A 13,537-nucleotide genomic window follows, 5' to 3' on the forward strand; every position below is an offset into this window, starting at 1 on the left:
TGGGCAGTGGAGGCAGGTGGGATGCAGCCCCTCAGAACCCCCATGGTCTCCTGCCTGGGCCTTCTCATCCTGTCCTCTTGTTTGCTTGCTGGCTGCAGGTTCATCCCAGAGGCCTGGTCAGCCTGCACAGTGACCTGTGGCGTGGGGACCCAGGTGCGAATGGTCAGGTGCCAGGTGCTCCTGTCTTTCTCTCAGTCCGTGGCTGACCTGCCTGTTGATGAATGTGAAGGACCCAAGCCGGCATCCCAGCGTGCCTGTTATGCAGGACCATGCAACGGGGAAATTCCTGAGTTTAGCCCAGAGGAGACAGATGGGCTCTTCGGTGGCCTGCAAGATTTTGATGAACTGTATGACTGGGAATATGAGGGCTTCACCAAGTGCACCGAGTCGTGTGGAGGAGGTAAGAAGGGGGGCTTTGGCTCAGATCCCCGCCATCTTTTTTGTCCTTTCTCTATATCTTCTTTCTCTCTCTGCATGCAACTGTGTCATGTGACTGCCTCTATCCCAAGAATGATAAGCAGGGGGAGAAGCCACTCTAAATGTAAAGCATGCTGAATGAAACACAGATGTGTTTCTTTTTTGGCTTGGGTTACTCTCAGACTGTCAGCTGTGAGTGGTCAGCACAGCTAATACTTTTACTTTCAGTTGTCATTCTGATGTTTCACAATATATGTTTAGTGCATCTGACTGAGAAACACGGTTGACACGACCAGGGAGTGCTCTTAACATTCAGGTTTATTTATTTCTACCGTTGCCTTAGTGCATGAGGTATGAACGAAGACCCAACTTGCCAAAACATTCTGCTGTTCCCAAAGATAAGTTGTAGCCCCTTCAATTTACTCAGCTGATTTCCCAAAGTAATATCTATTTTCACAAGGGAAAAGGATGTATAAAAGGATAGTGGTGGGGGGGGAGGGGGTTGGCAAGGAAACTAGATTAATGGAAAAGGACCAACCAGAACAGAAATAATGAATATTGATACATTGTGAAAAATGTATACAATCTCACTGAATAATATGTATAGAAATTGTTAAAAGGGAACCTAATTTTTTGGATAAACTTTAACCAAAAACACAATAAACTATTATATATATAATTTTATTATATAAAATGATAATTACCACTGTGGTAACCTGGAGCTAAAAAGGAGTCGAAAGGTAAAGCCTGACCCCCAGCTCCATTTTACAGATGAGGAAACTGAAATTCAGAGATGCCGAGTGACTTGTTCAAGATCCTACAGTTAGTGAATGATATGGCTGGGACTAGACTAGGGCTTCTTTCCATTTCTCTATTTTAGAGTCTTTCCATCATATCACGCTTGTTCTTTAAGCACTGAGAGAATTCCCGAATGTTCCTTATTATGCATATTCTTTGGTTATGCCATGTAGATTGACCTGTTTCTCTTAGGTGTATTCCATGGGGATATAACAACATATTCGATAATTGTTTGTTTTAGGTGTTAATAAACGGGATTGGACTGGGGGAGAAAGGCATTTAAATCAATCTGCAAGATCATGATTTGGCTCGCCACTATAGAAAATACATTAGATTCATATTGCCACTGTCTCCCGTGTTGACTTCCAAGAAAGATTTTGATAGGTGAGGAAATGCCAGCTGCCATTTCCTGCCAAATCCCTTTTCACGGTTATCAGTAACCCCTTCTGGTATGTTAGGTTGTGTATTCCCATTAAAGTTTCTTACATAGCTGATGTAACAAACTAACCAAATTATTTCCCAAGACTGTTTTCTAAACCATGACCTTTGGGAAACTCTTTTAAAAGCCTTCTTCTGTCATTATTGAGAATATAAGAATCAATGTGCCAATTTTGTTCCCATGTAGTTGCAAAGGAATGAATGGTGGAACAAGTACTAGCAAAGAATCGATTTCCCCCAGCAGGTCTTTTAGTAAGTGTTTAATGACCTTGACCTCAGGGCTCTTGTTTGTTTATGAATCTTCCAATTTCAAACCCTGGAATTCAGATGTCTTTTAATGGAGAAGTCCTGGTATTTTAAAACCTAAATTCTTCCAAATGATTCTGGAAGACAGTTTCCTGGAACACAGCTAATGTAACTGCGTTCATATGGTGTTCTCCGCTCACTCTGAGGGCATCTTTTTTTTCATAGTTAAGGAGGGAGAAGTGTTAAATAAGCTTTGGTGATCTCCGAGCTGAGAGAGAAGTCAGGTGGAGAGTCTCCGGCCAGTGGCTACACTTGGCTACTTTCCAATATCATGGGTGACTCAAGAGTTCGGGTGTTTGTATTTTTATTCCTAATGTCCATGATCACCTGAATTGGATGATCATTATTTCTAGTGTAAAACGAGTATGCTTTTTCAAAAACAAAAATTATTTATGGTCTCTTGGTTATGGTTCTCAGTTACAAGTTAAGCCTGGAACTTTATGAGCAGATGGAAAAAATAGATGCAGTAATGGAATATATAACTAACCAGATACCTTTGTCTTCAAGAGTTTAACCATTCTGATGATCAACTGAGGGTATAAAATTCAAAGTGTACAGTGTGTGGAATGTATTTAACATGTTTCAGATTTAGAAATAAGATTTGAATGTTTGATAGACAATGGATCTCTGCCTATAGGAACTGATGTCTTTGTAGAACATAAATTGTGCATCCTTTCCGTCCAAGGCAGGGTGCAGTTACTGAAATTTCTTAGGTCTTTAACTGTCATCAGCTGAGCACACTTACCTACAGTATGTCACTGTGCCAAGGTAATATATTTACTCCTAAAAAGTAGAGTTGAAAATTCCAAAGTGGTGAAAATATGCTTGGATTATGTGGTCCATATGATGCCCATATGGACTAAAAAACTATTTTAATATATGGGACATGTACATTTTCAAGTCATTGTTTGACAGTAGCATTTTATTGTGTTATCAACTTTTGTCTTTCATCGAAATTTAACCCACAAGGTTATATATATTTCTAACCATTCTTCCTGAAGCCAGCCAAAACCGTGCAGATTAACAAATAGATTTTAAATCAATTTTGGGTTGTAAGGAAGGCAGGTGTCTTATTTATTTAGTGCTGCTACAACAGAAATACCACAAGAGGGTGGCTTTAATAAGCAAATTTATTTTCTCACAGTTTGGGAAGCTACAAGCCCAAATTCAGGGTGCCAGCTCTAGGGGGAGGCTTTCTCTCTCTGTCAGCTCTGAAGGAAGGTCCTTGTCTTTTCGGCTTCCACTTCCTGGCTCCTTGGAGATCTCCATGGCATCTATCTTACCACATCTCTCAGGCTAGCTTGCATTTTTTGTTTCCATATCTCTGAAGAGATTGACTCAAAATACACCCTTACACTAATCCTGCCTCATTAACATAACAAAGACAACGCATTCCCAAGTGGGATTATAACTACAGGTATAGAGGTTAGGATTTACAGCACATATTTTTGGGGGGACATAATTCAATCCATAACAGCAGGTCAAGCTATTTTTATTGTTCTTGTAATCTCAGGAGATGAAATTGGATAGACACAAAAGTAACCTTTCACCTAGCAGAGGTAACAACCAGAAGGAACTAGTTAGTAATGTAGTCTGTAGTTAGTGGCTGCATTTCCCTGAGCTGTCATCAAATATCATGTAACAATTACTCTATTCTGGGAGATATAAACACAGAAAACCTCATTTTCTGGAAGATTGAAGGTGAGCCTAACCTGTTCAAATTTGTGTCCTGCGTCGCACCATCATCTCCTTGATATATTTTAATGTCTCGTATATGAACTGATAGATGTGGTCAAGAAGAGCAGTTTTGAACTTGAATAGCTTTATTACATTGAACCATAGATGGAAAAATCAACATTAAAATCTAGCTGAAGGAAAACTTGAAATGGACCTCAACAAAAATTGTACCTGTTACTCCCTCTTCCTCGTGAGTCCTTTCTCCTTTGGCATTTGTCAAGAACGGAAAATCCTAGAATCATAAAGCACCCATAATACTTGAACGTGTGTCCTTCCAAGTGTATATATTAGCCCATATGGAAAGAGTACAGATTTGATGAGTTAACTTCTCACATCCTTGTCTGACTCCCTTGGGCCAAGTGTTCTGTGAACTCACAGGTAAAGTAGCACATTTCTCCCCTCCCCAACTTCCCACCCTCCCCATTCCACTGCGTCTCCCTCACTCAATGTTCCTGTCTTCTGGCATCTTATTCCCGTCTCCCCTTAGTCTAAATTGCAAGCCGTGCTTAGAATGCCCTGCCCTTATGTATTTCATTTGTTCATTCCAAAAATATTTATTATGCATTGACCACAGGGCTGGTCCCAGATACTCCTAAATTATGACAGAATTCTGTCCTTAGTTTCCCCCAATACCCTGGGCCCCACCTAAGAATGCTGAAGCCACCAGCCTCTATGGCAATAGACATTTAATGCACAGTGTTACTGAGGCTAGTACATTGTTATACAATACGTTGGATTAGAATTTCATTACCCTAGAATGCTCATTAAGTTAGTAATCCTCCAATCTCAGCATTTAACTGTCCTGAATAATGATTTTTTCTTCATTGAGCCATGATTGCTGGTTTGGGTTGATGTAAATGTGTGTCCTACATATCCAAGAGAGAAGGTAACTCGAAGTTTCTTTTAGAAACTTTAGCCCTTGCCATACCCATTTCTTGCAGTCTTAGAAGGACCTAAATTCTATAAATAAGGATGTCATGGATTGAATTGTATCCCCCAAAATGTCTGTCAACTTGGGTAGTCCATAATTCCTTGTATTGTGATTGTCCACCATTTTGTCATCTGATAGGATTTTCCTATGTGTTGTAAATCCTACCTCTAGGGTTCTGGTTATGATGTTAATGAGGTGGGATTGATGGCAGTTATGTTGATAAGTCAGAGTCAATCTACAGGATCTGGTTGTATCTTGGGCCAATCTCTTTTGAGATGTAGGAGAGAGAAGTGAGTAGAGAGACATGAGGGCTTCTAGGAGAGAGAAGCGAGCAGAGAGACGAGGGCTTCATACTACCAGGAGACAAGGGCCAGGAGAATAGTGCGTCCTTGGGAGCTGGGGTCCCTGCACTGAGAAGCTCCCTGACTGGGGAGAATTGATGACAGGGACCTTCCCCAGGGGCCAGCAGAGAGAGAGGGCCTTCCTCTGGAGCTGGCACGCTGAATTCAGACTTCTGTCCTTCTGGACTGTGACAGAATGGATTTGTCTTTGTTGAAGCCGTCTACTTGTGGTATTTCTGTTATAGCAACACTGGATAACTAAGACAAAGGGGCTCACAAAACAAGTAGAAAACAGTCACATCATTCATACAAGCAGCACGTCCACCAGAGGCAAGCACTTTCAAGGGAGGCATGTGATCAGCTCTGTGGCCACTTCCACCCTCTGCATGGTCATCCCACTTTCATAAAAATCGAACAGTATCTTGGCTACTATCAAATAGGCAAATGGATTGAAAGCCTAGTTTCTAACATAACTACGACTCTAGAGTCTGTATGGAATAGTTAGCTACTTCCAGTGGCTTGTCATCATTGTCTTAGTAATGCCAGACTATTACAGTGGAAAGCATCGTATCACCAACTTCTTATGTTTTGCTTCATCATTGTAGCACGAATTTCAAATGGCTCATCTCAGTTGTGGCCAAGAGAACACCCTCCAGTCAGCATTACAGAATTTAATAGAGTAATTTGAATGCCTAATGTAAATATCAAACGCTCCATCTTGTACTGGCCATGATACATGTAAATTAAAATTTGAAACTCATTTAAAAAAAAAAAAAAAAACCTAGAAAAATGGTACTATCTTGGCCACAGAGTAAATATTGTGGCTGAAATACATTGATGAAAAAAGTGTTTGATGTATCCAACTGAACTAGGAGAGAAAGATCATTCGGATTCTGGTTTTAAAATATCACTTTTTAAATGATGATCTTGCTAAATGACCAGTCTAAGTCAGGAACTTAAGAAACATTAGCTCATTGACTTGGATGATGATTTTCTGGAAAAATATAGGATAGATAAGAGGGAGTCAGTTGTGCTTTATTGAGTACTACTTGATGAAGCAATGCAGAAAATGTATGTACATTTATATATAAAACTAACAATATGCCTAGTCACATACTCTGCTACAGTGGTGTACAAATATGTAACTGTGAATATATATCTTTAGATGTAGGTATCTTTGTATACAGAGCTGTGTGTGGCTGGAAACAAATTAGCGAGAATGTCTTGTCTAGCCCCTTCCCTTAAACTGAACTCTGCTGAAATGGTTCCAGACAAATGTCTAGGTTATTCTTGAAGATCTTGAGGAAAGCTGATATGACAGCCTTGTAGTATTTTTTACATGTTAATGTGTCAGTCCATAAAGCTCCAGTGCTAAAAGCCACCCTCAGCATAGTCATCATGTATCAACTATATGACCTTAAACTAAAAACCCGTTGGTCAATTGCAACTCATAATGACCTTATAGGACAGACTGGAACTGCCCCATAGGGTTCCCAAGGCTGTAAATCTTTACAGAAGCAAACTGCCACATCTTTCTCCCAAGGAGTGGCTGGTGGGTTAGAACTGCTAATCTTTCTCGGTTATCAGCCAAGCCCTTTAACCACTGTGCCACCAGGGCTCTCTGTGTGACCTTAGGCAAGTCTTTTAACCCTGCTAAATCTCAGTTTCCTTATCTGTAAAATGGGAATAAAAATAGTGGATACCTCATGGTATTGTTGAGAGGATTGAATGATGTATTTTGAGCTCTTAACATGGTACCTGGTTAATAATGTGTATCCTGTAGCTGTTAGCTATTATTACTATGACTATGGGCACCAGAATGAAATGTTCTAGTCATTATATTTCCCACTTAGATCTCCTCCTTCTCCATCAAAGTCTCCATGAGGGATCCTGGAGGCCACCTAGTAAGATCTGCCAAGCAACCTTATGCCAGTCCCTGCTCAAACACCAACTCTGATTATTGGTGGGAAGATTTCTCATCAGGTGTAGTAATTACGGATCTTGTTGTTTTTGTCAAGGATTTGAACCAGTTCGAACCAGTTCAGTCACGGCCAATGAAGTGAAATGGGAACAGATCCAAATGTTCTTAATTTGGGTGAAGAAGACCAATAAACTTGAACGGAAAAAATTACAGGCATAGTGAGCCCCTTCAGGAGCCTGATGATAGACTGGATTATTGCCAGGACTGCGGAGAGCAATACACATTCAAAGCAGTGCAGTTGGCCACCATCTTTAAGCAGGGCACCGCTGTTTCCAACTTTGCCAGTCAAGAGATTTGGTTGCTATGCAACATGCATGCTGCCTTTGTTTTCTTAGAGGGAGATTAAGTTTCTAGTAGAGATTCTCCCCGTAATTTTTCCTGTTCTGGGTATCGTTCAGTTTCACCCACATTTTAAAAATTTGGGTCCATTTGGGCTTCACTTCCTTGGCCATGACTGAACTGGGCAGAACCAGTTCAAAGCCGTGTTCTTTCTTCCAACTTCTAAAGTTTCTCTGGGTCACTAAAGAAATGAAGCAGAATCAAAAGAAAACCAGCAAAGGCTGGAGTCCTAGATACAAGGCCCGAGAGCACAGCAGTTTACAGAACGTTAGATATTAAAACATGGCCTTAGGAGCTTCTTCCAAATAAGTCTCCCCTTGATTAAAATGTAATGTGTGAAGGTCTTCGGGCCATTTGTTTGTTTCTTTTGTTTTTGTCACTGTGCCCTCCTCCTGCATTATATTTCAGCCTTGGAGGCCATATGAATTGGTGGCACTTTTTTAAGCATTTCAACAGTATTGGTTGAGCCTCTTCTTTTGGAAGGAATTGCCTTCCTTACGGGGTGTGCTTTCAGGGGCTACTAGCCTATATGGACTGTCTTCCCAATCAAGTGATCCTTGACAAGATTGGCAGTCCTGGGTTTTAAACTTTTGTCTCTGACATGCATCGAGAGTCCTACCAGTCGTGGAGACCTCCCAGCAGCTGTCTTGTCGACACTTCATCACCCTACACACATCCACTCTGCACTCTGCCCTGACAATGTGATTTGTACACAGGTGTCCAGGAGGCTGTGGTGAGCTGCCTGAACAAACAGACGCGGGAGCCTGCTGATGAGAGCTTATGCGTGACCAGCCGCCGGCCCCCACAGCTCCTGAAATCCTGCAACTTGGATCCCTGCCCAGCAAGGTGAGGTCCTCGTGGCTGCCCACCTCTCAAGGAGCATGTGCAAAACTGGGTGCATCTTTCCACTGGCAAGACCGGAACACTTATTGTTAGCCAGTGTTTTGAAAACCAGTTAGCATCAGTTCAAACTTCTAGTCAAATCCACTTAAATTTAATTGAAACCAGGGCTTTGGAATTCCAGCCCAATGGTCATGCACAGGGTCCAGAAGGCTCTGTGCACTGAAGCAAGCCCTGTGGCATTGCTGGTATGTGCACATGCTGTCTCCGGAAGGGAACGTGAACTGACCCAGACATCATGGTCTCTGCCACCTTTCAGCCTGTGTCCCAAGCTGTCACCCCATAGTAATGAATTGACTTGCAAATTGCAGGGTATAGGGAACTGAAGCATCTGGGTGGTATAACTGATCCACTGTGAAATCTGTATGCACACAGCGTGCAGATGCATTATAGCATGCTCTGGGGTAAGTGTGCCGTTTCACATGTGTATAATCAATTAGAGCATTTCATCGCCTAGGCCCTGCCTGCATCTCATTATTACCCAACCTTGAGTCTTAATCAATCCAATCACTTCTTTAGTCCACACAACTTTACGGTGTCTTGAAAGACTAAAGATACTTGTTGAGAGCAAATCTTTGTAGAAGCTAAGCTATCTCATCTATGATCCTGGTTTGGAAGGGAGACATTTAAAGAGCCAAAGCCAGACTTTCAAATATATGGATGGAGAATGTTCCTGGGTAAGGACATATCCCAGATATGAAGAAGAATCCTGCTTCTGAATGAATATTTCTCCTGTTTATGCAAAGTATATCATGTAAGAAGCAGTGTATTGCTTTCAGGCTTTAACAGTAGTTTCCTGGTCAACCTGATGCTGCTTGTATTATTTCTCAACTTACTAGGTTCCTTTCTTTAGGACTTAGAGGATACAGATTGCAGGCTTTTCTCAGATCAGATCAGGGCACTATGGCACTATGACACTTCTGCTGGTCACCAGAGTTGTTCAGTGTATTAACCTGAATGATGGGCCTGGGTTTCCCCCTGCAAATGCAGGAGTGAAAAGAGCTGTTCATGCTGGATTCCCCAAGGCAACCAGAAAATGAGTCAGCAGTGCTTGGAGCAGCACCCCACCCATAAGAACAGCAGTAAAACAGATACAAGGGCAAGATCCTGAAGAACCCAGATTAAGTGCCTGGAATCCTGTAGATCTCATTTTTCTACCCTTACCCAACCCGGTCCGATATCTCGGTCCCAACCTCACAGCTCTCCAGATGGGTGAGCCTAAGACCTAAATGCATGGGCAAAGGGTGCAAATCCCTTCTATTTGGCAACAGTTCCCCCCTCCCCACCGCCACCCATATAGGAAGAAGCAGAGTGGATCCAGCATAGACAACCTCCAAAGGCCTTGGCTAAGAAGTCGGGAGGCCTGGTTTCTCATCTTAGCTCTGTCACCGACTACTAGCTGTGTGGCTTTGGGCAAGATGTCTGCACTTTCTGTTTCCACATTTTGCAAATGAAGTGGTTGTACTAGATGAGCCGAAGTTACCACATCCTGCTCAAATACCCCATGATTCCTCATTATTTTGTAGTCAGAAGCATTAGACTGCTACTGCTGTTTCTTTGTGCTGATAATTGCTGTCATTTCTGTTCTGCTTATTTACCATAGCTTCTAAAAACAAGCAGAAGGGTCTTTCTAATGCAACCCAGTGTTGTAATGACATCCAAATGCTGGGATGAGCAAAGGCAAAGCTGAGGCATCGGTACCTGGGATTAGCTGAAAATCTAGGCTTTGCAGCCACTGAACTCCCCCCTTCCTGGAGTAGCAGAAGAAATAGGACACAAGATGTTTCCCTTCCCAATGTACTACCTATGGTTAAATTATATAACCTTGGTCTACTCTGTGACCTTTTATTGACTCGTGGACAAGAACCATTGTTGAGCCTAACGTAGTACCATCTGCTCCAGATAAGCTTAGTTCTCTGATTTTTCCACCAGCCAGCTGTCAGAGTGACAGGCAGACCTCTCCCAGGACACAGCCAGGGCTTTGGGGGCCAGCAAGACACAGCTGAGCATTGTAGAACGATGCTAATTAAAGCAATAAAGGGGGCCACAGTACAGTGGCCTCATGTGACTTGCTTTCTTTCAGCTCTCATTCAACAGCCAAAGTAGATTTAAAACTTAAAAGTGAGAAAAGGATAGAGATGTAGCTCCTGAAGGACATTTGACTCGGACATCAGGGAAAAGATTTATCCTTCTGAAGACTGGTATGAAAGAGAAACTGTATTTGGTAGGAACATGCTACTGTATTGTTTTCTCAAACATCCTCTGATTGGGAGTAGTTTAGACCTTTAATTAACAGTTCTTGTTCTGCATACTTCAGCATTCCCTCCACGTTTTGGGGTGTACTCTGATGAGCCCTAGGTATCTGTATACCGTCTTTGGACTGTAGGTCCCTGCTGATAGTGAAGTTTTTTTTTTTTTTAAAGCCATAGCATTTTCTGTGGGAGATGCAAGTCCAAGTCTTGGTCACTGGGCTTATATCTCTGAGAGGTGGCCCCTGGTTAAGATAGATAGCTTTCTCAGGTGCATCCTACTGAATGCCAGTTGTTGTTGTTGTTAGTAATTACTGTCAAGTTGATTATCACCAACATTTCAACTAGTAGTTGAATGCTTAACCATTTGCCTTATGTCTTAATCTTTCTATATACCCGACACATAGCTTAGTAAGGGCTTACTAAATAAAGGCGTTTAAAAGACTAGGGTCAAATTTATAAGTAGCAATGTTTAGACTGTATTATTGATGATAGCCGGGAAGACCCCAGTGCTGTCTCTTTCTCTTTGTGTTCCTTAGCCCGTTCCCCCCCTCCACCTGGTGATGCTGAAAATGCCATTATTAGAGTTCCCTCCTTAAGCTGATGCCTTTTAATTTTAATTTAAAACATAAACACCCCTACAATAATAACCCTTTAGGTTATCAGCTATGTATGCTAAAGTATCCTCAAAGTAAGAATACAAAGGCATTTTTGAAGGAGGGAAGAGTAGACAAGATAGAGGCAGAGTAGATCGTTAGCACCGTCAGTAGAGATGGCAGGGAGCCTATCAAGAATAGATGTCAATCCCTTAGCATTTGTGCTGAAAATTGACTGTAGAAATTAGGACCATTTTTGCTTGTGAGCTGCCAATGACAATTTTGCATCAAAGTTGATGACAGAGAAGTTATTATTACGGGGCAGAAAAATCATTCCAGGCACATTTACCACCGTATGGATAATTTTTTCTTGCAGTCACATTACCCAGCCACCCTTCGGTGGTGAGTTAGACCAGCTCAAGAGAGAAATATCCAAAAAGGAGCTAAGATTAGTCATTAGAAAAGAAGTCAGCCCCCTGTTGCCACTAAGAAAGGTGTCTGTGTGTTGTAATTATACAAGTCATACTTAAATACTCTCTTTCCGAGCAACTCAAACATAGCAGCAGTAATCAGGGAAGATGTATAATCGACCCTTTCACCACAGTGCTCTATAGTTCCACCCTCTTCCTCTCCCCAGCGATGACCACTCTTCATGGTTTGGTACATACTCTTCTAGACCTTTTCCTATTCATTTGTATACATATATGGACACAGACAAATACCACAAGGTTTTTCCCTTTGTAAATGGGATCATACTGTGTATAGTGTTCGGCAACTTGATTTTTTCACTTAACAATGTCACTACAGATCTTTTCACATCACTAAAACCAAAAAACAAACTCTTTGCCATTGAGTTGATTCTGACCCATCACAACCCTATAGAACAGTCAAGAACTGTCCCATAGGGTTTCTAAGGCTATAATCTTTATGGAAGCAGACTGGTCCCATCTTTCTCCAGTGAAGCAGCTGGTGGGTTCAAATCATCCTTTTGGTTAGCAGCCCAACGTTTAACCACTGTGCCACCAGTGCTTCTTTTCACACTCTTACGGCCACCAAAATAAAAGCATCAGCAGATTGACTGAGACCTGTGTTCAAATCCTGCTCTGTCACTTTTAGCTATGTGACCTTCAAGAGATCTCACAGCATTTGAGATCCTGTTTCTTCATTTCTAAGATAGGATCAGTGATTCCTAACTCAGAGAATTAGCGCAAGAGTTCTGTGAGATGGGATATACAAATACTAATCAAGTGCCTGGCAGATAGTAGGCGCTCAGAAAAATGAATCCTCTCCTCCCTTTTGTTTTTGATGAGAAATACTTCTAATTTAAAAGGAAACGCAATCTTTTTTTTTTTAATTCAGGTATTAAAGCAACTCACATTTGATTAGATTTTATCTTTTATTCAACTAAGTCTTAATAATTAAGCTTCATCAACTATCTTCCTTGTTTTAATAGCAGCAAGATGAACAACCCAAGAAAAGCCAGAAAGCACTACCTTAAAAAAAAAAAAAAAAAGGGGTAGGACTGTTATTAATTATAAGCATTTGATAGCTTGGCCAGTGTGTGTTGAAAAGATTTGGTAAACGTACGTGGAGGAGGGGGAAGAAGTAAGCAATGAAATCCAGATGGCTGAAAATGAAGGAAATTCCAGGCAATTTCTGCAGCTTTGTTCTAACATACTTTTTAAACTAAACTTTTATTTCTGTGCAGCAGAGAACAGCTGAGTGGTACAGAATAGATAAACAGTGAAGAAAAAAAGCCCGTAATTCCAGGAACAGCGCTTGCTTTCTGTCCCACCCCACCATCCCACCTCCTGCCCTAGTCTTTTTTCTCAGACCTTTGGTAGTTCTTAGAATGGGCAAGAACTATAAAAGAACTTTGAGAAGCCCTATTTGAGAGGAGAGAGTTAAGCAAAGTGGCTTTAAGGTCTGAGTCTCCTCTTTAAAAGCATACTTCAGGATGCCTATTTTATTGTCCACTAACAAAATCCATGCGTAGAAGCGGCAAATGATTTCCAATTTTCTTTTATATTAGCTTAAAATGGCTGGAGCAGAAAGGTGTTGCCTTTTAGCACAACCATGTTTTAATTTATTTGATGGAGCTTTCAAAGCTTTGCAAGCACCTTCCCCTTTGACAACTTGTTTTAAGGGTTCCTGTTTGAACATGCTCCCTAAATGGTGGTTTATCTATCTGCTGTGCTCCCAGAGTTTCCATATGCTGCCTTTTGGCTCTGTCCATACTAACTTTTAAGGGCTTAGAGCAAAAGCTCGCCAAAGCTCACTGGTATCCACAGAAATTGAGTCCAGATTTGAAGGCCACATTCAGGTGCCTTTGGAGAGTTAACACTATTATTGTTGTCATCCTTCAAGGTAAATCCAAACGCACCTTGCACTGTCTCTCTCTTTTCTTCCACCGATAGACAGGGCGCAACAAAGGAGTCTGCCAAGACCTGTTGCTTACCTGGTGGGCCTAATTGGCCCAGTGGGAACCTCTGTTACTTCTCTAC

At 41.6% G+C, this 13,537-nt stretch overlaps 1 protein-coding gene across 6 annotated transcripts in view; it reads left to right on the forward strand.

Annotated features, from left to right (window-relative positions):
- The window catches only part of ADAMTSL1 (ADAMTS like 1), a 389,033-nt gene that overhangs the window by 219,412 nt on the left and 156,084 nt on the right, over positions 1-13,537 (forward strand). For all 6 annotated transcript variants that reach the window (XM_049896920.1, XM_049896922.1, XM_049896918.1 and 3 more), the window contains 2 exons: positions 99-400; positions 8,005-8,134. In XM_049896920.1, the coding sequence (XP_049752877.1) occupies positions 99-400; positions 8,005-8,134 (432 nt within the window). The remainder of the gene's footprint in view (positions 1-98; positions 401-8,004; positions 8,135-13,537) is intronic.

The sequence above is a fragment of the Elephas maximus genome, chromosome 9, assembly GCF_024166365.1.
Source record: "Elephas maximus indicus isolate mEleMax1 chromosome 9, mEleMax1 primary haplotype, whole genome shotgun sequence".
Classification (NCBI taxonomy): domain Eukaryota; kingdom Metazoa; phylum Chordata; class Mammalia; order Proboscidea; family Elephantidae; genus Elephas; species Elephas maximus.